This window comes from Mytilus galloprovincialis, chromosome 6, assembly GCF_965363235.1.
Source record: "Mytilus galloprovincialis chromosome 6, xbMytGall1.hap1.1, whole genome shotgun sequence".
NCBI lineage: Eukaryota > Metazoa > Mollusca > Bivalvia > Mytilida > Mytilidae > Mytilus > Mytilus galloprovincialis.
This window is the reverse complement of record NC_134843.1, coordinates 6,393,941-6,412,080: the sequence shown is the minus strand read 5'-3', so window position 1 is coordinate 6,412,080 and position 18,140 is coordinate 6,393,941. Positions and strand designations below refer to the sequence as shown.

Here is an 18,140-nt window from a genome sequence, read left to right as displayed (position 1 = left end):
ATACAAATCAAGTATCTAATATTACTACAATATCTATAATCAAGCAACCTGGGAGTAATAGCCTTTAATTACATGAACAATATTACACATTGGGGCACACATCACTAGAACAAGAAATGAAGTGAGACACTTTAAAATATTTCTAGACGGCATTCAATAACGAGCAAAAGACAAACTGTAAAGTTGTCTTGAAAGATATTAATGGCCCCACATGACACAATGTAAAACCGTGAATTAAAAAAAGATTTAAAAATCTACCTTTATCATTATACATACGTACAGCAAATCAGATAAAATAAATCTGCAGGCATAAGGAAGAGAGATTCCTGAAAATTGTTTCAGTTCAGAATAGTTAACAAAGGTACAAGGATTATAATTTAATACGACAGACGCGCGTTTCGTCTACATTAGACTCATCAGTGACGCTCAAATCAAAATAGTTGTAAAGCCAAACAAGTACAAAGTTGAAGAATATTTAGGACCCAAAATTCCAAAAAGTTGTGCCAGAAAAATGAAAGGGTGTAATGGCGGACGGACATATATAGGGGATACTGTATGCAGTAGCAACAACGGCAATGGAGCATTAACATGTCTATTCACCTGACAACGTTATAAGAATCAGTTATTTTGATAATGTATTTATTCATTTCAAGTACCCGTGAAGAGCATAAAGAACATATGATTTTTAATAAACTTTTTCTAGAAAGGAAATTTACATGTACCAACATGGCATGAGAAAATAAAATGCAATGGCTGTTTCATATATACAAAAAAATGTTTTATACAATCGTATATCATAAGTGAATATTTTAATCAAAGTAATAAAAGTTCAGTAATATATAATGATTTGTGGTGTTGTTAAGATTTCATTGTTAAGATTGGATACAAAGTAATGATGTATATATATATATATATATTATGTAAAATTATTTTCTTAAACAGTTAGATACATGTATATACAGCTATGTATATATGCATTGGTTTATTCAAATACATATTACAAATAACAATTATTTTAAAAACACATGCGTTTATGCTATATCACGTATTAATATTAATGTTTTAAATGCAATATGTCTTTACATTATAAGATATAAAAGTATACGAGAAAACAGGACGAAACGGCACATCAACGAACAGCGAAATTATTCTGCGAAAAATATATTAACTGTCTTTTTTAACAACAAAAATCATATACATGTTAACTTAGTTCATGTGTTCACTTTATTTCAAACATATTTCATTGTAAAATATCAACTACATGACAATGGAATAGCCACAAGTAGTAAACCAAAGAGGTGTACTATACTAAAGAATAATAAACTAATATACTACAAATGAATAACACACCAAATTGTTATCGAATAAAACAAGTTCAATAAATAAAGATATCTAAAGAGTAAAAGCATATAAAAAAGAGGATTTTTCCATTTAACAAAACTGGACAACAGATCGTACTAGTTTTAAATGTTTTTGAGCCATCATTATACATGTACAACTGAATAAAAAGAAAACGTTCGTAGTTTTATCGTTATTTGTACATGTAAATCCGAGTTCTCAAATAAATGTGTGCGATGATAATACTAAGCCAATATCTGAAATACTTTTTCACAAATGTGCTCTTTTGTGTGTGTGATGTTAAATAGTTTTGTACAGAATACAAATTTTTTTCCACAATCATACAAACACAAAACGCTAATTCACTATTAGTGTTTAATCGATAATGTTACAATTGAAAGGCCACTTTTTAAACTGCTACCTTCGAAGCAAAGGTATTCAAATCATTGCTGTTTTCTCGACAAAAGAAAATTTTGAACACATCATTATGTGCTTGTCTAATCGTTCTTCGATCTAAGTTGTTTAAAAGTAGACCAGCGGCTGTTATTACTGAATGTTTATATAAAATATTATCCGTTTTGCGACAATATAATTACGCGAATAAGGTACTTCGCTGTTGCTGTCATGTTTGACAATTTGTGGTAGTAAGTTGTACTAGTACTCTAGAGCATTTAGACTTTCTATTATTCAAGGGCGAATATTTGCTTTATTCCAGCCTTGTATTCTTGAAAAACAAATGTTATTTTATTAAATTCACATGTAAATTTTAGAATTTTAACATAGCAAACATATCCTTTTGAATATGATCTTAAACTTCAAATTTGTAAGAAATATTCTACATTTTTCTTCATAACTCTCTTATTCGAAGACTTTAAAAAAAAATGTGTAATATGGCTGTTAAAGTTTAGTAGATTCTTCTGGTGTTGCTGACTTTGCCCGCGTTGCTCGTCTTGGTGTCTCATCGTAACTTCCTATCGAATCAACATCCGAAAAACCCGAATGTCTGTCGTCATCTTCTGTTCTCAAGATACTTGACTCATCTTCAGATTTTAATGTAAATGTTTCACGATCTGTCTTTCCTGATGGTTTCCGTTTAGACAAAGGAAGAGTTCCTTGACCTTCAGCTTGTGATGCATCAAAAACATATGCCCTGTGTCTCTCATGCCAACGTTTCTGTCGGAGCTTTTCTTTACGACGTTTCTTTTCAATATCCTGATAAATAAAATAAAAACTAACTTTTTAAAGATACATACATATTACTTGTTAATATATCAAATACAAAGAATGTATTTGAACACATAGATTGAAGGTGTAGATCATCGTAATATGATAGACTCTAGTATAAAATCAGAACACAAGGAACACAGTAAACAGACAACCAGTACAAGCAAACGAAATGAACACAACACGTTATTAATTTAATATACCCAAAGCTCTTTCTGTATTCACCTTCAACATGAACGCTCAAAGCCTAATATTTGAAAGCCAAGGCTGTATAAGACCCGAAACACTTTAAGACCTATACGACCTCCAGAATATGATATGGTGGCTTGGTAATCTACCATCGTATTTTCTAACTTTTTCCTGTGAAATTATTATAACTGACTTTAGTATAATAAATGTTTTATGTACTTCACAAAATGTTTAATTATAATTTCGTGTAAATAAAAGGTCGAATAATAGCAAGACAAGCCCTGGAGATCAACCCTAGTTTTTGGTTGGGTCCTTGTCGTGTGTACTGTTGTTTGTCTGTTTATCTGTTTCTCTTTTAAACATGTCTTATGATTTTGAATGTTCCTTTAGTTTAACTTCTCTTTGAGGAAACTTTGAAGAAGAAGTTTTTATTAACAATTAAAAGAACTGCTTCCAAATCAAAAAGGACATCTGCGACCTAGATCTTTTTTATAGATATAATACCTCTTCCATTTGCTTTCTATGAATCATAGCCACTTTAGATAGCACTTCTTCAAGTTTAGCATCATTGGCATCGTCATCAGCGCTTGCTAGGCACAAAGCTCGGTTCATGGGAAAGAAATCGAAATTTTCCTTTTTCCACTGCAAAAACAATAAATACAAGCAAGGTCTATAAATGATTATTATGCCATTTACACGAATCATTTAACTTCAAGAATATAAAAAGCTGTCACGAAAAGAAAACAATATCATTTCAAGGGTAAACACTCTTTGTATTTTAGTTCTATAAATAAACAGGAATCATTACTACTTTCTTTCACTTGTATAACTTTGTAACAAATCCATGTTGGAAATCGTCCTAAAACCAACTTTGTTAACATTCTTTTTTTAGAAGTTGACCTTTTACTTGACCTGTTAATCCCTAAATCTTTATGAGTTTGACCTTCGCTGTATTATTCGATCAAAAGGGGAAACACTATTATCATCCGGAAACAATGTTTTAAATGCAAAAAATATGCGTTTTGTAACAGAGACTTGCACTTTTTACCTATTTTCCTTAACATCAAGTCTTTTTCTTCTTTCGTATATATTTTTCATATATTTTCGTTTCATACGTCGGTCACTAAAAGACGAAATTTACGGAGAATTATTTTGGAACACAGCATAATTTCCACGTTTAATTAAACTGTAGAACTGTAGGACACAATAGTGGTGTATCAAGCTAACCTATTTAAAGGTATTCATGAGTTAAACGTTTTGATATGATGTTTTAAAAATTGTCATATAATTACCAATGCGGCCACAAAAAGTTCAAGTGCAGTATAGTCCGATGGTTTGACATTGTCTAGATGTATAAAGAACAAAATGTATGCCCACATGCTATGTTCGTGTCCTACATGGTACTGGAATCCCTAAAATGAAGAATAAACCTTTTAAATTTACCAACATAATATTCTCATACGAACTGATGTGCTATTTCAAATAATGATCTTACAGCAAAATGTAAAATAACAAAAATACCGAATTCCGAAGAAAATCCCAAACGGATAGTCCCAAAGCAAATGACAAAATCAAAAGTTCAAACACATCAAATGAATGGACAACTGTAATGTTCGACGCTTGGTACAACATTTTCGTATGTAGAAAATCGGGGATCAAACCTGGCCTTATAGCTAGCCAAACCTCTCACATGCATGACATGAGTGTACCAGAATTATTTTCTTCAGAGGTAAATGAAAGAAATGGAATTTCAATTTGAAAAATCAGATCGTATTCTTAGTATCACTAGTAGCCAGATTTAAGTCTGAAACGGTCATTTTGGTCTGATCAAGTCTTAATCGACTTAATTTACCGCTAGAGAAAAACGTTAAGACCTGTTTAGACACTCAGACTCTGTTAAGATATATTGTGGTCAGTCAGATCAGTCGTGTCAAGATAAACAAGACAGATTCGTCTAGCATTCAAATAAGACTTGATTAGATCACGTTCAGATCAAATAAGACCAAAGGTGAACAACTTGTTTAGTTGCAGTAAGATCGTGTTCAGTTGTGTTAAGATTTTAAATATTTTGAATAAAACGGGCGACACTTTATCTGTTTTTATCAGGGGTTACTCCCCCTTTATGAATATAATCTCTATATCTTGGATGATATTCTTTTGTGATCTTTTAATATGACTGTATATCTATTTAATTAAATAAAGTATGCAAACTTTAAAAACAATTCATTTATTTCCGATGGAATCTTTAACATTTCATTGGTTATACGAGAAAAGATTAATTGTTGTAACCGGAAAATTTGTCATAAAAACTTTGCAGTCTGACATAAAGTAGTCCTGTATGTATGCATTCCGCCTCTAAAGTTATAATGATCAGTATTAAATATATCTCAAAGATGTTCTTAAACATTTTTTGTTTCTAATGTAGAGTAATAGTTCTTATCTATATTTGGTCAAGAAACGTATATTTTAAGTATATAATTTACTTTTTATTTTAAAATTGTACACAGATGACAGATGCTTGATGAAAGTTATTTACATTTTAATAAACGGATTATTTAAGCAGTCAACCGAAACGGATGAGCATAACCTACCTAAATAATTACGCATTCGTGTCACTGGACGTATAATGAATGAAGTTCCATGTTTTATCTTTAATATAAGATGTATAAGGTTAAACCGGGTTAAATTATTACATTTACAAATAAAACATTATTTTATATTTTATTAAATAAATGCAACAATTATATTAGCATATTTTAAAAATTTAATTGACAGTTTATATTGACCATTATATACATATAAAGACCGATGTCGATAACTCATTTGAAATTTTTTTTTCGCCATTTTTTTTTAGCACGAATTAAATACAAGAGTAAATCATATCATAGAAAAATAGACACGATTGATAAAATCTAATGTACGGTTTATATTTCTGTTTCGTATCAGATTTTTTGAAGCACCAGTGTAACTACTCATTTTGAAAAACAGTGAGACGCTTACTTGCTATTTCGGAATTGACCAAAAAGCTATAAAATAACGTAGCGAAATGACCGTATTTATAGATTAGACTTTTGTTTTTCATTTTTTATTGTTTTACACTAGTCATTTTAGGGACCGTTATAGCTTGCTGTTCGATGAGGGCCAAATCTCCGTGTTGAGGTCGTACTTTTGACCTCTTATTAAATTATACCATGTGACTTGAATGATGGAGAGTTGTTTCATTGACACACATACCACATCTTCTTATTTATATTAACTGGGAGCAGTTTACAACATTTTCATTTAGATAAAAAAAAAATATATAAAAATTCAGTAAATCAAATGGATTTGTACAATATTGTTACATTCAAAAGTCTTTAATTTTGATTGATAGTATACATTATACGTATTGCATTGCTTCAAAAATAATGTCCAGTGTCAAATATTACACATCGATGGCCACTTAGATTAGTTACTTTATAGAAATTCATTTCCTTGGATGGAAGTTCACGCTAGTATTTTGTCCTTTAAAGTTAGTCTGTTTGTTTAATAATTCAGTTTAAGGAGAATTCTTCGTCATTTGCAAATAGACCCAAAAAAAAGTAAAAAAATATTTGCTTACGATTGCATTCAGGCAGAGAGAAATATGTTTTATTTTATTTCAGATGATTTAGTACAGATATAAAAATATTCTTAATCTTTTACAATCTACAAATATAATTTGATAATGTTTTTTATACACATGATATATAAAATGCTTGCAGTATTCCGTTTCTGGTTGTACGCTCATATTTAAATACCTTTCTGTTTAATAAGAAAGTGAGAAAAAAAAAACAGTTATTGAAATTCTCCTGAAAAAGAGTAAGCGAATAGCGGCTATCTAAATTATTTTTTAAATATCGAATAAACAAATAAATCGGCCACGCTTGCAATTTGTTTTTTACTGACAGGTGTCTGCTGGTATTCGATTGGACATCAGTATCAATGTAGGCGTAACAACCTATCATATTTATCCAATCAGCTGTCTTATATAAGGTAAAATGTATTCGATGACATACGGTCCACATAGTTTAGTTTTTTTTTTAAGTTGATTGCAATAAAAATTATTCATACACTCTAAAACAAACAATATTCTTCCCAAAAAAGACTTACAAGACACTATATTTTACTTTTAAAAATAACTATATATTAAATTACAGATTAAGACAGCGTAAAAATAAAATAATAACATTAATAACAATTACAGTACTATTTAACGGTAGAGCTCTGATTTAAAGGGGACTATTATGCTATTAGATTGATAGTCCCAGCAAGTTAACAAATTGATCATCAAAAGGACGGTTGTGCTATTGTGAGCGAGGGACTTGCCGGTACGTCTAAAAACCGCCTAGGCCGCTTTGGTACAATAAGCTCTCGAACCTGCACTAAGACATTGACGGAACACTATAGAGAACTTTCTAGACTAATGAAAAGTCCATGTGTGGACTTGTCAGATAAAAATAGAAAACGCTTATATTTAACATTGTACGGACATTTAGACTAATTCACTTGCTTTGATACAGCGATTATGAAAACACGATACATTTTTATCAAGTTTTTATTTTATTTACTTGTGCACTCTATTGTGGGACCTCGTGTCATCATGAATGATACATTTTATTGTGTATTGGAATTGATTAAGGAATAATGCAAGATTGCAGAGAAGCCAATTAGAATAACGTATTATAATGAAACATATATCTAATGTTATTATAACATTGTACATGTCCTCCTAATGATACATCTAATAGTTGCCACTGGACATTAAACAGCTAACTATAAATTCATCCGTCATATTCTTAGTTTTATTATAATGTGAAAATCCAACAACATGATGATATAATAATTATTGCAGATTTCACTAGGGAAATACGTGGGAAATAATTGTAAACAAACCACTCAATAACATCCCTACGGCACACATTAAAGTCTAGCCTTTTCACATTAAAATACGTTATTTTCATAAATCTATTCTAAATAATTTTAAACAATTTTAAATCAAACGGTTTTTTTTCTTATTTGCCATAAAAAAAACAATTATTTGCATTACTTATTTTAAACAGATCGATTGTTTTTCAATGGTCGGTGCCTGTCAGCATTTATAAAACCGTGTTTGCCAGAAAGAAAGCTACATAGAACAGGAAAACAACAATGTATTAGAAATACTTCAAGGTCCTACGTGTATATTCTATTTTCTGTTGTAATGTGGTGTAATGCAAAAAAAGTTAATTCCTGAATACTGATTTGTACCCATCAAGCATTTGGGGTTAATAACATCAATCACCGCATCAATCTTAACTGACCGTATTTGCTCTTTCTTTCTGCAAATCTTAGCTGTACAGCAATTCAGTTATAATTTTAGGTCAAGAGGGACTGTAATATACAAGTTACAGCAATATTGGAAAACAATGACCTCAAAATTTGTTCGCATGAATTTATAGTGCCAGCATGTCCTCTTTTTATTCAAAGTATTGAATCCTAAACAAATATCAGTAGTTTTCATACTTCAGACTGAGTCGTGTAATAAAATCTTTTGACCGCATCAATCTAAACTGACCTTATTTGCTCTTTCTTTCTGCAAATCTATATAGCTGTACAGTAATTCAGTTATAATTTTAGGTCAAGAGGGACTGTAATATATACAAGTCAGACAAGTTATAGCAATATTGGATAACAATGACCTCAAAATTTTGTTCGCATGAATTTATAGTGCCAGCATGTCCTCTTTTTATTCAAAGTATTGAATCCTAAACAAATATCAGTAGTTTTCATACTTCAGACTGAGTCGTGTAATAAAATCTTTTGACAGCATCTATCTAAACTGACCTTATTTGCTCTTTCTTTTTGCAAATTTATAAAGCTGCACAGTAATTCAGTTATAATTTTAGGTCAAGAGGGACTGTAATATACAAGTTACAGCAATATTGGAAAACAATGACCTCAAAATTTTGTTCGCATGAATTTATAGTGCCAGTATATCCTCTTTTTATTCAAAGTATTGAATCGTAAACAGATATCAGTAGTTTTCATACTTCAGACTGAGTTGTATAATAAAATCTTTTGACCGCATCAACCAAAACTGACCATATTTGCTTTTTTTTTTATGCGAGTCTATATAGTTGCACAGTACTTCAGTTATATTTTTTTTTACTGTAGTATATATAAATAACTGAAATATTGGAAATTGAACAAACTTCAGTAGTTTTCATACCTCAGACTGACTCATGTAACAGAAATATGTGTCTGCATCAATCAAAACTGACCATATTTGACAGCATCAACCAAATCTGACCATATATGATGACTGCATCAGCCAAAACTGATCATTTTGCTTTTTTTAATGTAAAACTGTGCGAAGCGGGTTTTTTTAATAGTGTGCACCACATTTTTTACGTTATTTCGAATAGACAGAAAAAAATGATAAGTCATTTCTTATAATTTAATTCTAAATTCCATTTTAAACCTTGCCAAACCATGAAAAAACGTTGACATTACGGTCACATGACTAACTTATGTCTATGGGCGCTGATAACACAATAACAACAGAAGACCCGTTACATCCAAACTTAAATTATTAAATAATGAACCGTCACAAAAAGTGACTTTTTAAGTCAGTAGTTCATGATGGTTTTTTTTAAACAAAACTATTTAACGGCATCATCCAACACTCACATCACTGATTCATATAATTTATTTTAAAATGAAATGTGCATGTATGAGAAGTTCTCTTCTTGGAAAGGTATACTGACTTTACTGTTAATATAATTTGAAGAAGGAAAATGATTGGTTCTGTTTGTAGCCTTACGTCCAGTGGCAAATATTTCATTCATGTTCAGATCGAGTATATTTTTCTGACGTTCCAGACTCCCAGATATTATCCATTATCGTTATGGATAAGTTTGGCAACGAGATAAATCAAATCTGAGACCTCAGTGCAAATGTACATAGTTTTCTTGCGTTTAACAACACTGTGTTCATTACTATGATATCCCATAATTCATCCACTGTACAATTTTCGTTTGAACATTTGTCAAAACAGAATCTTAAATCATGAATGTAAATCCAAGGCAAACAAGGTAAATTCAGATTAAATTTACTTGAATTAAATGCAGAGTTATATTTACGAAGAGACTGTTAAAAACGGGGAACGAAGAAACGTAAACAATGATGTTTCATTTGCAATCTCATAAAAATATTTCTCCGAAGAGTTGGGATAACCTCCTATCCACTTCGATATTTGTACATGTAACTTTTGATCAGTAAAAAATATAGAAACATCTGCTATTATATATAGTAAAGTAATTGGAACTGATTTTTTCTTCTAAATTCTAAATTGCCCAATCTGCAGTGACGTCATTTAGAACTGTTCTACAGTTCTGACTGATTTAGTCAGTTCTGCTGACAGTTCTACGGTTAGAACTGATTTGGTCAGTTCTACCTAGAACAGTTTTAGACAGTTCTACCCTAGAACTGATCCTGACAGTTCTACCTAGAACTGATTTAGTCAGTTCTACCTAGAACTGATCCTGACAGTTCTACCTAGAACAGTTCTAGGGTAGAACTGTTCTAGCTAGAACTGTTCTAGGACAGGTTAGAACAGTTCTATGACAGAATATTCTGACAGTTCTAATGAGAGGTTAGAAGTGATCTCCACTGTAAGGTATGATTTAGAAATTGGCATGGTGTGTATACACCTATCTATTGGTGAACACTTATATGTTGCCCACTAGCTGTCCTTATGTGATTTTTGTTGTTTGGTTGCGAGTGTCTCGTTGTCGTTCAACCCACTATGATCTCCTACAGTTTCAATATATATTTTTCTTAAGACTTTGCTCAGAGGAAAGTAATAGAATAGGTTTGGATATACATTTTAAATCCCCAAAATTTTATTTTAAACTATTAATTTTGAAGACGTGTCTTATCTAAACGAAGTCTAAATGGTCACCAAATCACCTGTTTATTGTCTGTTTTGGGTTTATTATTTTAAGCATAAAGTTTATAAATCCATCTCTGAACACACATTATACATGTATAGCAGTAAGTCAAAGTAATTAAAACATTAAACTTATGAATGGCGGAAAAGAAATATCTGAAAACGATAGATGGATGTTGGATGTGTACGGATTGATAGTTTAGTCTTAGTTGCATGATTTTTTTATTAGTTGTTAGTGACTTTGAACTAGCTGTCAGATAACTGCGAGTACTCTCAGATGTGTTCATTGTGTCTTTTTGTGTCGGGATGTATAAGTACCGGGCCGCGTCCACTTGTATTTTTGTCCATCTGATGAGTTAAGCCTTTTTCATCTGATTTTTATAGTTCGTTCTTATGTTGTACTGTTATACCACTGTCCCAGGTTAGGTGGAGGGTGGGGATCCCTATAACATGTTTAACCCCGCCACATAATTTATGTATGTGCCTGTCCCAAGTCAGGTGCCTGTAATTCAGTGGTTGTCATTAGTTTATGTGTTACATATTTGTTTTTCGTTCATTTTTTTACATAAATAAGGCCGTTAGTTTTCTCGTTTGAATTGTTTTACATTGTCTTATCGGGGCCTTTTATAGCTCACTATGCGGTATGGGCTTTGCTCATTGTTGAAGGCCGTACGGTGACCTATAGTTGTTAACGTCTGTGTCATTTTGGTCTTTTGTGGATAGTTGTCTCATTGGCAATCATACCACATCTTCTTTTTTATACTATCAGTACACTATTCTATCAACATGTGTTTGGTGTCCATTTTACAATATATTGTTTAAGAATTTAGTGTTTTCTTATTCATTCTGACATCTGTGTCCATGGCTGTTAACCAGAAATTGCGAAGACGTTATGCTTATATGTTCACCTTTAAAAATGATTTTTTAACAGAATATTATATCTATAAAATTGTTTAATTTTTGTTTTTCTTTGCGAAAACAAAATGGCCCTCAAGCTAAATGTCATCGTCATCGGCATGTATAATAGAAGACGATAAACACTTTAGAATATACACCACCTGCTGGATCTTTTTACCTGGGCACATATCTCGTTACGTAACAAGTATGAATGTAAAATTCTCGATATGGTACATGTATATTCAGCCAAATATACACGGTATCTCTGGACTGGGGTATTTAAGATATTTTGATCTGATAATGAAACATGTAAATATATTTGTGCTTTATGTAAAAAAAAAATGCATTTAACCATTTTATTTTTAAAACTTCTTTAAAATAAGTTGACTTTGAGCATATATTAGGTGAATATTAGATTAAATTTGGGAAGTCGTGTATATCCCATTTGTTAGGTGAGAAATAAAAAAAATATCAGCTGGGTTTAAGAGTTGCAAATATTAACAAATTAAATTTATTTTTTATTTGTGTTCCTCAATAGTGTTTGCTAAATATATGTTTTCTTGAATGCCGAAAAGCGAAGAGTTTTTAATACGTGTAAATCCCGAATTCACACAAACGACGTTTATATCAGAATCAGAATAATATATTATTTATAAATGGTCTGTTCAAGAGTTTAGTTACACTTTTCAAAATATTTCAGACACGTAAATAATATAGGTTATTAGTGCTAGCTTCACAAAGAAAATATCCACTGACATGCATAATATCTAATGTCATGGGCCACGCATGGACTGTCTTTTTTATAGGGATGCCCATGTGGCACATCAAAGATAAGATTGATTTAACCATTGTACTTTAGAATTGCAACAAATCTTAAATTCTGAAAATCATGCACTTGAATTCATACATTAACCTGTTATCTTGTCGACTTTACAGCTTATTTCCTAATGCTTGTAGAGTAAAATTTTGGTAGGCTTGCTTGCTCTGTTGGTATAAACATGAATTCAAGCTTTGTAAATAACATTGACATCTTCAAATAATGTAGAGGCACATTTTAATCTGTATATATTATATTTAAATTTGATTGGACATTATCCCAATTACAATTGTAAAATATACAAACTAAGCAATCAAGCTAACAAAAGTCTCGCTTTACATGCATTGGGAAATTAGCTGTAAAACCAACATTCAGATAGTCGTTATATCCTGAGAAGAGATCACGATGAAATTTGAAAGTTAAACAAATCTTATAGTTTTCACGGGAACGAATATTTTGTTTAAACGTTGTAGTGATCAGCTCATCAATGACGTAATTTAAAAAATAAGACAACAAGGTCGAAAATAGTTATAGACGTCTTATAGCAAATAAACTCATCATAGATACCAGGACCAAATTTTGTATATACGCCAGACGCTCGTTTCGTCTACAAAAGACTCATCAGTGACGCTCGAATCCAAAAAAAGTTAAAAAGGCCAAATAAAGTACGAAGTTGAAGAGCACTTGATTGAGGACCAAAATTCCTAAAGGTTTTGCCAAATACAGCTAAGGTAATCTATGCCTGAGGTAGAAAAGCAATTATAGGCAACAATACGGCCTTCAATAACGAGAAAAACATTGCCATATAGTCGACCGATCATTAAAAGGCCCCGACATAAAAATGTGATTTTTATTAAAAACTTTACAGAGTGAATTCATATAAGCTTACAGAAAAACAAAAAAGTCAGTTATAAATAAAAATACGGATAAACAATTTTTTTTTTCAGCTATCTTATGATAAAAAAACAAGCTTCTGTCCTAGTTTAGTAGAAATCCAGGATAGTTTAAGAAAGTTATTAGAGTTTCAAACACTTTAACCACAAAGTGAATATTTGTGGTTTGTGGATCGTTATGTCTCGCTTTTGCAACAAAAGTCGCAGGCTCAACAAAAATGTAATAAACTGTTATACTTTGCGAAACATGTGTATCTTCTATGTCAGTATGTGTTGGTAAACAAACTCTATACATTTTTTACTATTTTAAAATATCTTTATAAAATATTACTAGAGAACTTAAAAAAGTGAACTTACGGAACAAGCAAACGAAATTAAAAGAAACAAAAATAAGTAGAAAATACACTTTTACATAGAAGTAACAACTATAGCAGACAGAAAAGCAAAATAGATACGGCAGTAATAACTATACCATAAAAAAAACAAAACAAGAACAACATAAAATAACATAATATATACATTTTTAATAAGTATACTAGTGTGTTCAAAACGGGTCATGGTTGAACGAACATGAATTTCAATAGATTACAATCAACTGAGTGTGGCGTGTGTCGATAGAACATTAAATAACTTTCTAATTACTTAAAATATGATTATAAAACTTGAAATTATTTATTTTTAAAACGTTAACTTAGATATGCAATGTCCTTTGTGTCAATTTTATCATTCCATCTTAGTGCAATTTTTTGTTCTTAGTGCACTAAAGGGGTCTTTTGCGGTATTTCTACGGACCCCCAAAAAAGATTTAAAGGACAACACGTTATTATATGGATTGGTTTTTTTTATCGGAAAATGTTTCTTTTGGCAAATATTTGAAAAAAAAATCTTAACTTTTACATATTCAATACATTTTAGGTAAACACCTAGAGTTACAAATATACGACCATACATTTTTGATAGGAAAAATGCATTTCAATGTCGTTTATCTTTTTAACTATACTAAATTTGCGGTTTTGTGACATGAGCATGTAGTTTAAACAATGTCGTCAATAGTGTTAGAAAGAAGCTATCAAAAATGATTTAGAACCTTATACTACACATACGGAGGTACATGTATGATACAATGACAGGTGAACGTATGATATAACTGTGAAATAGCCATTGTAATTGCCACGTTATTTTATGGATCGTTGATTTTATTACCTTTGGATTATTGGCACGTGCCATCGAACTTAATCTTTATAGACCGAATATTAACGCATACATACGTTCCTTTTACAGTTTAGAAGGAGAAGACGAAGAAGAATTATTTATAATAGTGCAATCTGAAAAACAAATAAATACATATTTTATATCAAATAAGTTTTTTATTCAAATGAAAGAAAGGATAAGTGCATTTACAAACAGATGTACTAAGACATATACTCGATGCTGAACTTAAAATTAGGTTATATTGTTTTAATCTATGAGGATCTGGAGGGGGGTCCTTCATTTCTGTATTCTTTAATGTTTAGTAGGCCGGGTTTTTTCTTTATACTTTTTGTCTATTATTATCAATTCTTTATATTCAAGCACCTTATTGTTCTCCATTCTTTATATTTTTTTTCCATTTTCTCTATTATTCATATTTATAGCCGATCATTCTCTTTTCTGTAAAACCTATCGACATCATTCTCTTTGCGATGGTATGTTATTTATAGTTTCAACACTCTCACTTCACGGCCTTAGAGCAGTTTCAGAAGCTTAGTTCAAACGGAGACATGGTTTCCTGATGCGGCCTGATGAGGATAACGAAATTAACGATATAAATTATCTGACATATAAAATATTTGTATTTTGCGTTGATCGTTCCAGATGAAGTAAAATCCAGAAACGTGATTTGGACGTATGAGATTTATAAGATGTTGTTGTCACTCTTTTGTTAGTGTTACGTTTAAAATTTGCAATTGTTTTTCACAAAGAATAAGTAGATAAATACATAAATTAACACCAAAATAAAAAAAAAAAAAAAAAAAAATCAGAAACAGTTATTGGCGAATAATTTATTTCTACAACAAAACAAGCTAACAAAACTGTATAATATATATATATAATTTATTCTCTTATACCTTAAACAAAGACCAACAGAAATAAAAAGCCAACGAATGATTTTATGTTTAATAATTCAAAATAATATACGTTTTTTATTCTAGCATTTATAATACAATGTATCATCCACATAAAGGGGCGTAACTCCTAATATCATTCTAACACACTAAACGGATCTTAACCCGATCTGAAAGTTTTGAAAGTTACTTTTTATGATTGGTCTTAATTTGTCCAAAACAGTCTTAACAGACTTGATTGAACGCTAGAGCCTTCCATCTTGATTACCTTGACATGACTGAACAGACTTGACATAACATATCTGAACAGTGTCTTAAAATCTGAAAAGTCTCAACGTATTTCTCTAGCGGTAAATTAAGTCGATCAAGACTTGATCAGACCAAACTGACCGTTTCAGACTTTAATCTGGCTACTAGTGTATGAAGGAAGAATTTGAACACATGTACATTCAAATAACACCTTCCCTACTATCATACATTTGTAATGATTTTGTTTGCGTTTACCTTTCCAGTATGTTCAAAATCATAACTGTTTCTACTGCAAATGAAACAACATTCCCTCATATCAGACTCAGCACGCCACTGAAAAGAAATAAAGTATTAATCTACTTTGAAGTGTCTTTATCTGCAATTTTAAATTAGAAACTAGCCGGTCAAAAGGTTGAAATAAAGTGTTTTGCTCCACAATAATACTTGTAAAAAAACTAATATCAATTTAAAATAAAGTTGGTAATTAATGTAAATTTTATATAAAATCAGGTAAGTTAATCCTAATAAAAAGTGGTATCTATATTTCAAATTTCGACTTTTTATAGATGAAAAATAATAATAACAAAAACACAGAGATCCATGACTTTTAATTCTCCATAAATCTGACGATAAATTTATAATAAGCAGTGCTTGATAAATTTGTGAAGTCACTGCTTCTAATGTAACACTTAATTCGAAACACAATATTATTATTGTATGTCGATTTTTCAGGGAAGTAGCCAATTGTACATCTCAATAGATTATTACTTAGTTGACACAATATGTTTTGCAAACTCATTTAAGACAATCATAATATCACGTTTGAAAATTTGCCTCACTTTAATTAAATAAAGGCAACAGTAGTATACCGCTGTTCAAAACTCATAAATCCATGGACAAAAAACAAAATCGGGGTAACAAACTAAAACCGAGGGAAACGCATTAAATATAAGAGGAGAACAACGACATAACACTAAAATGTAACACACGTAGACAAAATCCCACGAGAATAACAAATATAACATATATATATAACATCAAAACCAAATACATGAATTTGGGATAGACAAGTACCGTGACACGTCTTATCGCAATGTGAATTTACACTCAAAAATAAGAGAAAACAAACGACACAACGTTATAATGTAATACTCACAGAAACGAACTATAATATAACAATGGCCATATTCCTGACTTGGTACAGGGCATTTTTAAAGGAAAAAATGGTGGGTTGAACCTGGTTTTGTGGCATGCCAAACCTCGCACTTTTATGGCCATGTGAAATATAACATCAAAATGACAACACAGGACTACAATATAAATAAATTGGAGAACACAATTGACAAAGAATCACACGAACAACAGCCAACAAAAGGCAACAAGTTCAAAATTTTAATACGCCAGAAGTGTATTTTGTCCACACAAGACCTACGTGTGACGCCCAGATACAAAAGTTTGAAAGCCGAAACGAGTACAAAGTTGAACAGCATCGAGGACCAAAAGATCAAAAAGGTTGTGCCAAAAACGGCAAGGGTTTTCTGTTAGTTACCAGAAAATCCCTATAATTTAGAATAATTTATACTTTTGCAAACAGTAAATTTTATAAAATGAATATTCAAAAGATGTACATGATAAAACTGAAGTATTAAAATTGATGAACATCGGGAGAAAAAATCGAAAATATTCAACTGTGTATTGCTTTATGTTAACTTTATTTAAAAACAACTATTTTTGAAATTTTCATTGGGAAAAGTTTGTGTATGGATTACTGTTTGAGTAATAAAATATAAAACAATTAATCGTTTTTGCCTTACTTTTATTAAATTTCACACCAACACGTATTTATATTCATTACCTTCAAATCCCGTAGTTCAGAAAAGGTATCCACAATTATACCAAATATAATATTTAGACCAATTGTCGTGATAAATATGAAGAAAGACACGTGATACAGAACGAGTGGCCAAAAATGAGCAAAACCTCCATGACGATCATCCGACTGTGACACAGTCTGAAAACAAATTTAAAAAAAAAATCACATAACAGTATGCATTTTTAGTATGTTTTGAATACTAGATATACAATTGTATCGATTGTTTATACTCTAATGCGAGAATTCTTACAATTTTAAGTAAAAGTTGTTTAAATTGATATGGAAACGACATACGAAGGGACAGATAGTTTGTTTCTGCTGAATTATTTGAAGTTGGCAATTGAAAGTTGTTGAAACGTTTTATTCCCGTCATGTAATGTTGTTATTTTAGCGATATATTTAACATTGCCATAAAGCGCGGAGGTTTGGCTAGCCGCAAAACCAATGTTCAATCCATCATTTTTCTTCAAATGACCTGTACCAAGGCAGGAATATGGCAGTTGTTATGTAATAGTTTGTTTCTATGTATGTTGCATCGGTGTTTGGTTTTGTTGCACTTCTGGAAAGAGGTTTACTACTGTTGTCTTTATTGGTTTATTTGTGT

At 31.0% G+C, this 18,140-nt stretch overlaps 1 protein-coding gene across 2 annotated transcripts in view; it reads right to left on the bottom strand.

The window, feature by feature from the left end:
- Positions 1-622: 622 nt before the first annotated feature.
- Positions 623-18,140, bottom strand: part of LOC143078804 (inositol 1,4,5-trisphosphate-gated calcium channel ITPR2-like) — a 115,646-nt gene continuing 98,128 nt past the window's right edge. For both annotated transcript variants that reach the window (XM_076253785.1, XM_076253786.1), the window contains 5 exons: positions 17,519-17,674; positions 15,919-15,996; positions 4,044-4,163; positions 3,256-3,393; positions 623-2,550 (listed from right to left, as the gene is read on the bottom strand). In XM_076253785.1, coding sequence (XP_076109900.1) covers positions 2,236-2,550; positions 3,256-3,393; positions 4,044-4,163; positions 15,919-15,996; positions 17,519-17,674 — 807 coding nt within the window. In that variant the 3' untranslated portion in view covers positions 623-2,235. The remainder of the gene's footprint in view (positions 2,551-3,255; positions 3,394-4,043; positions 4,164-15,918; positions 15,997-17,518; positions 17,675-18,140) is intronic.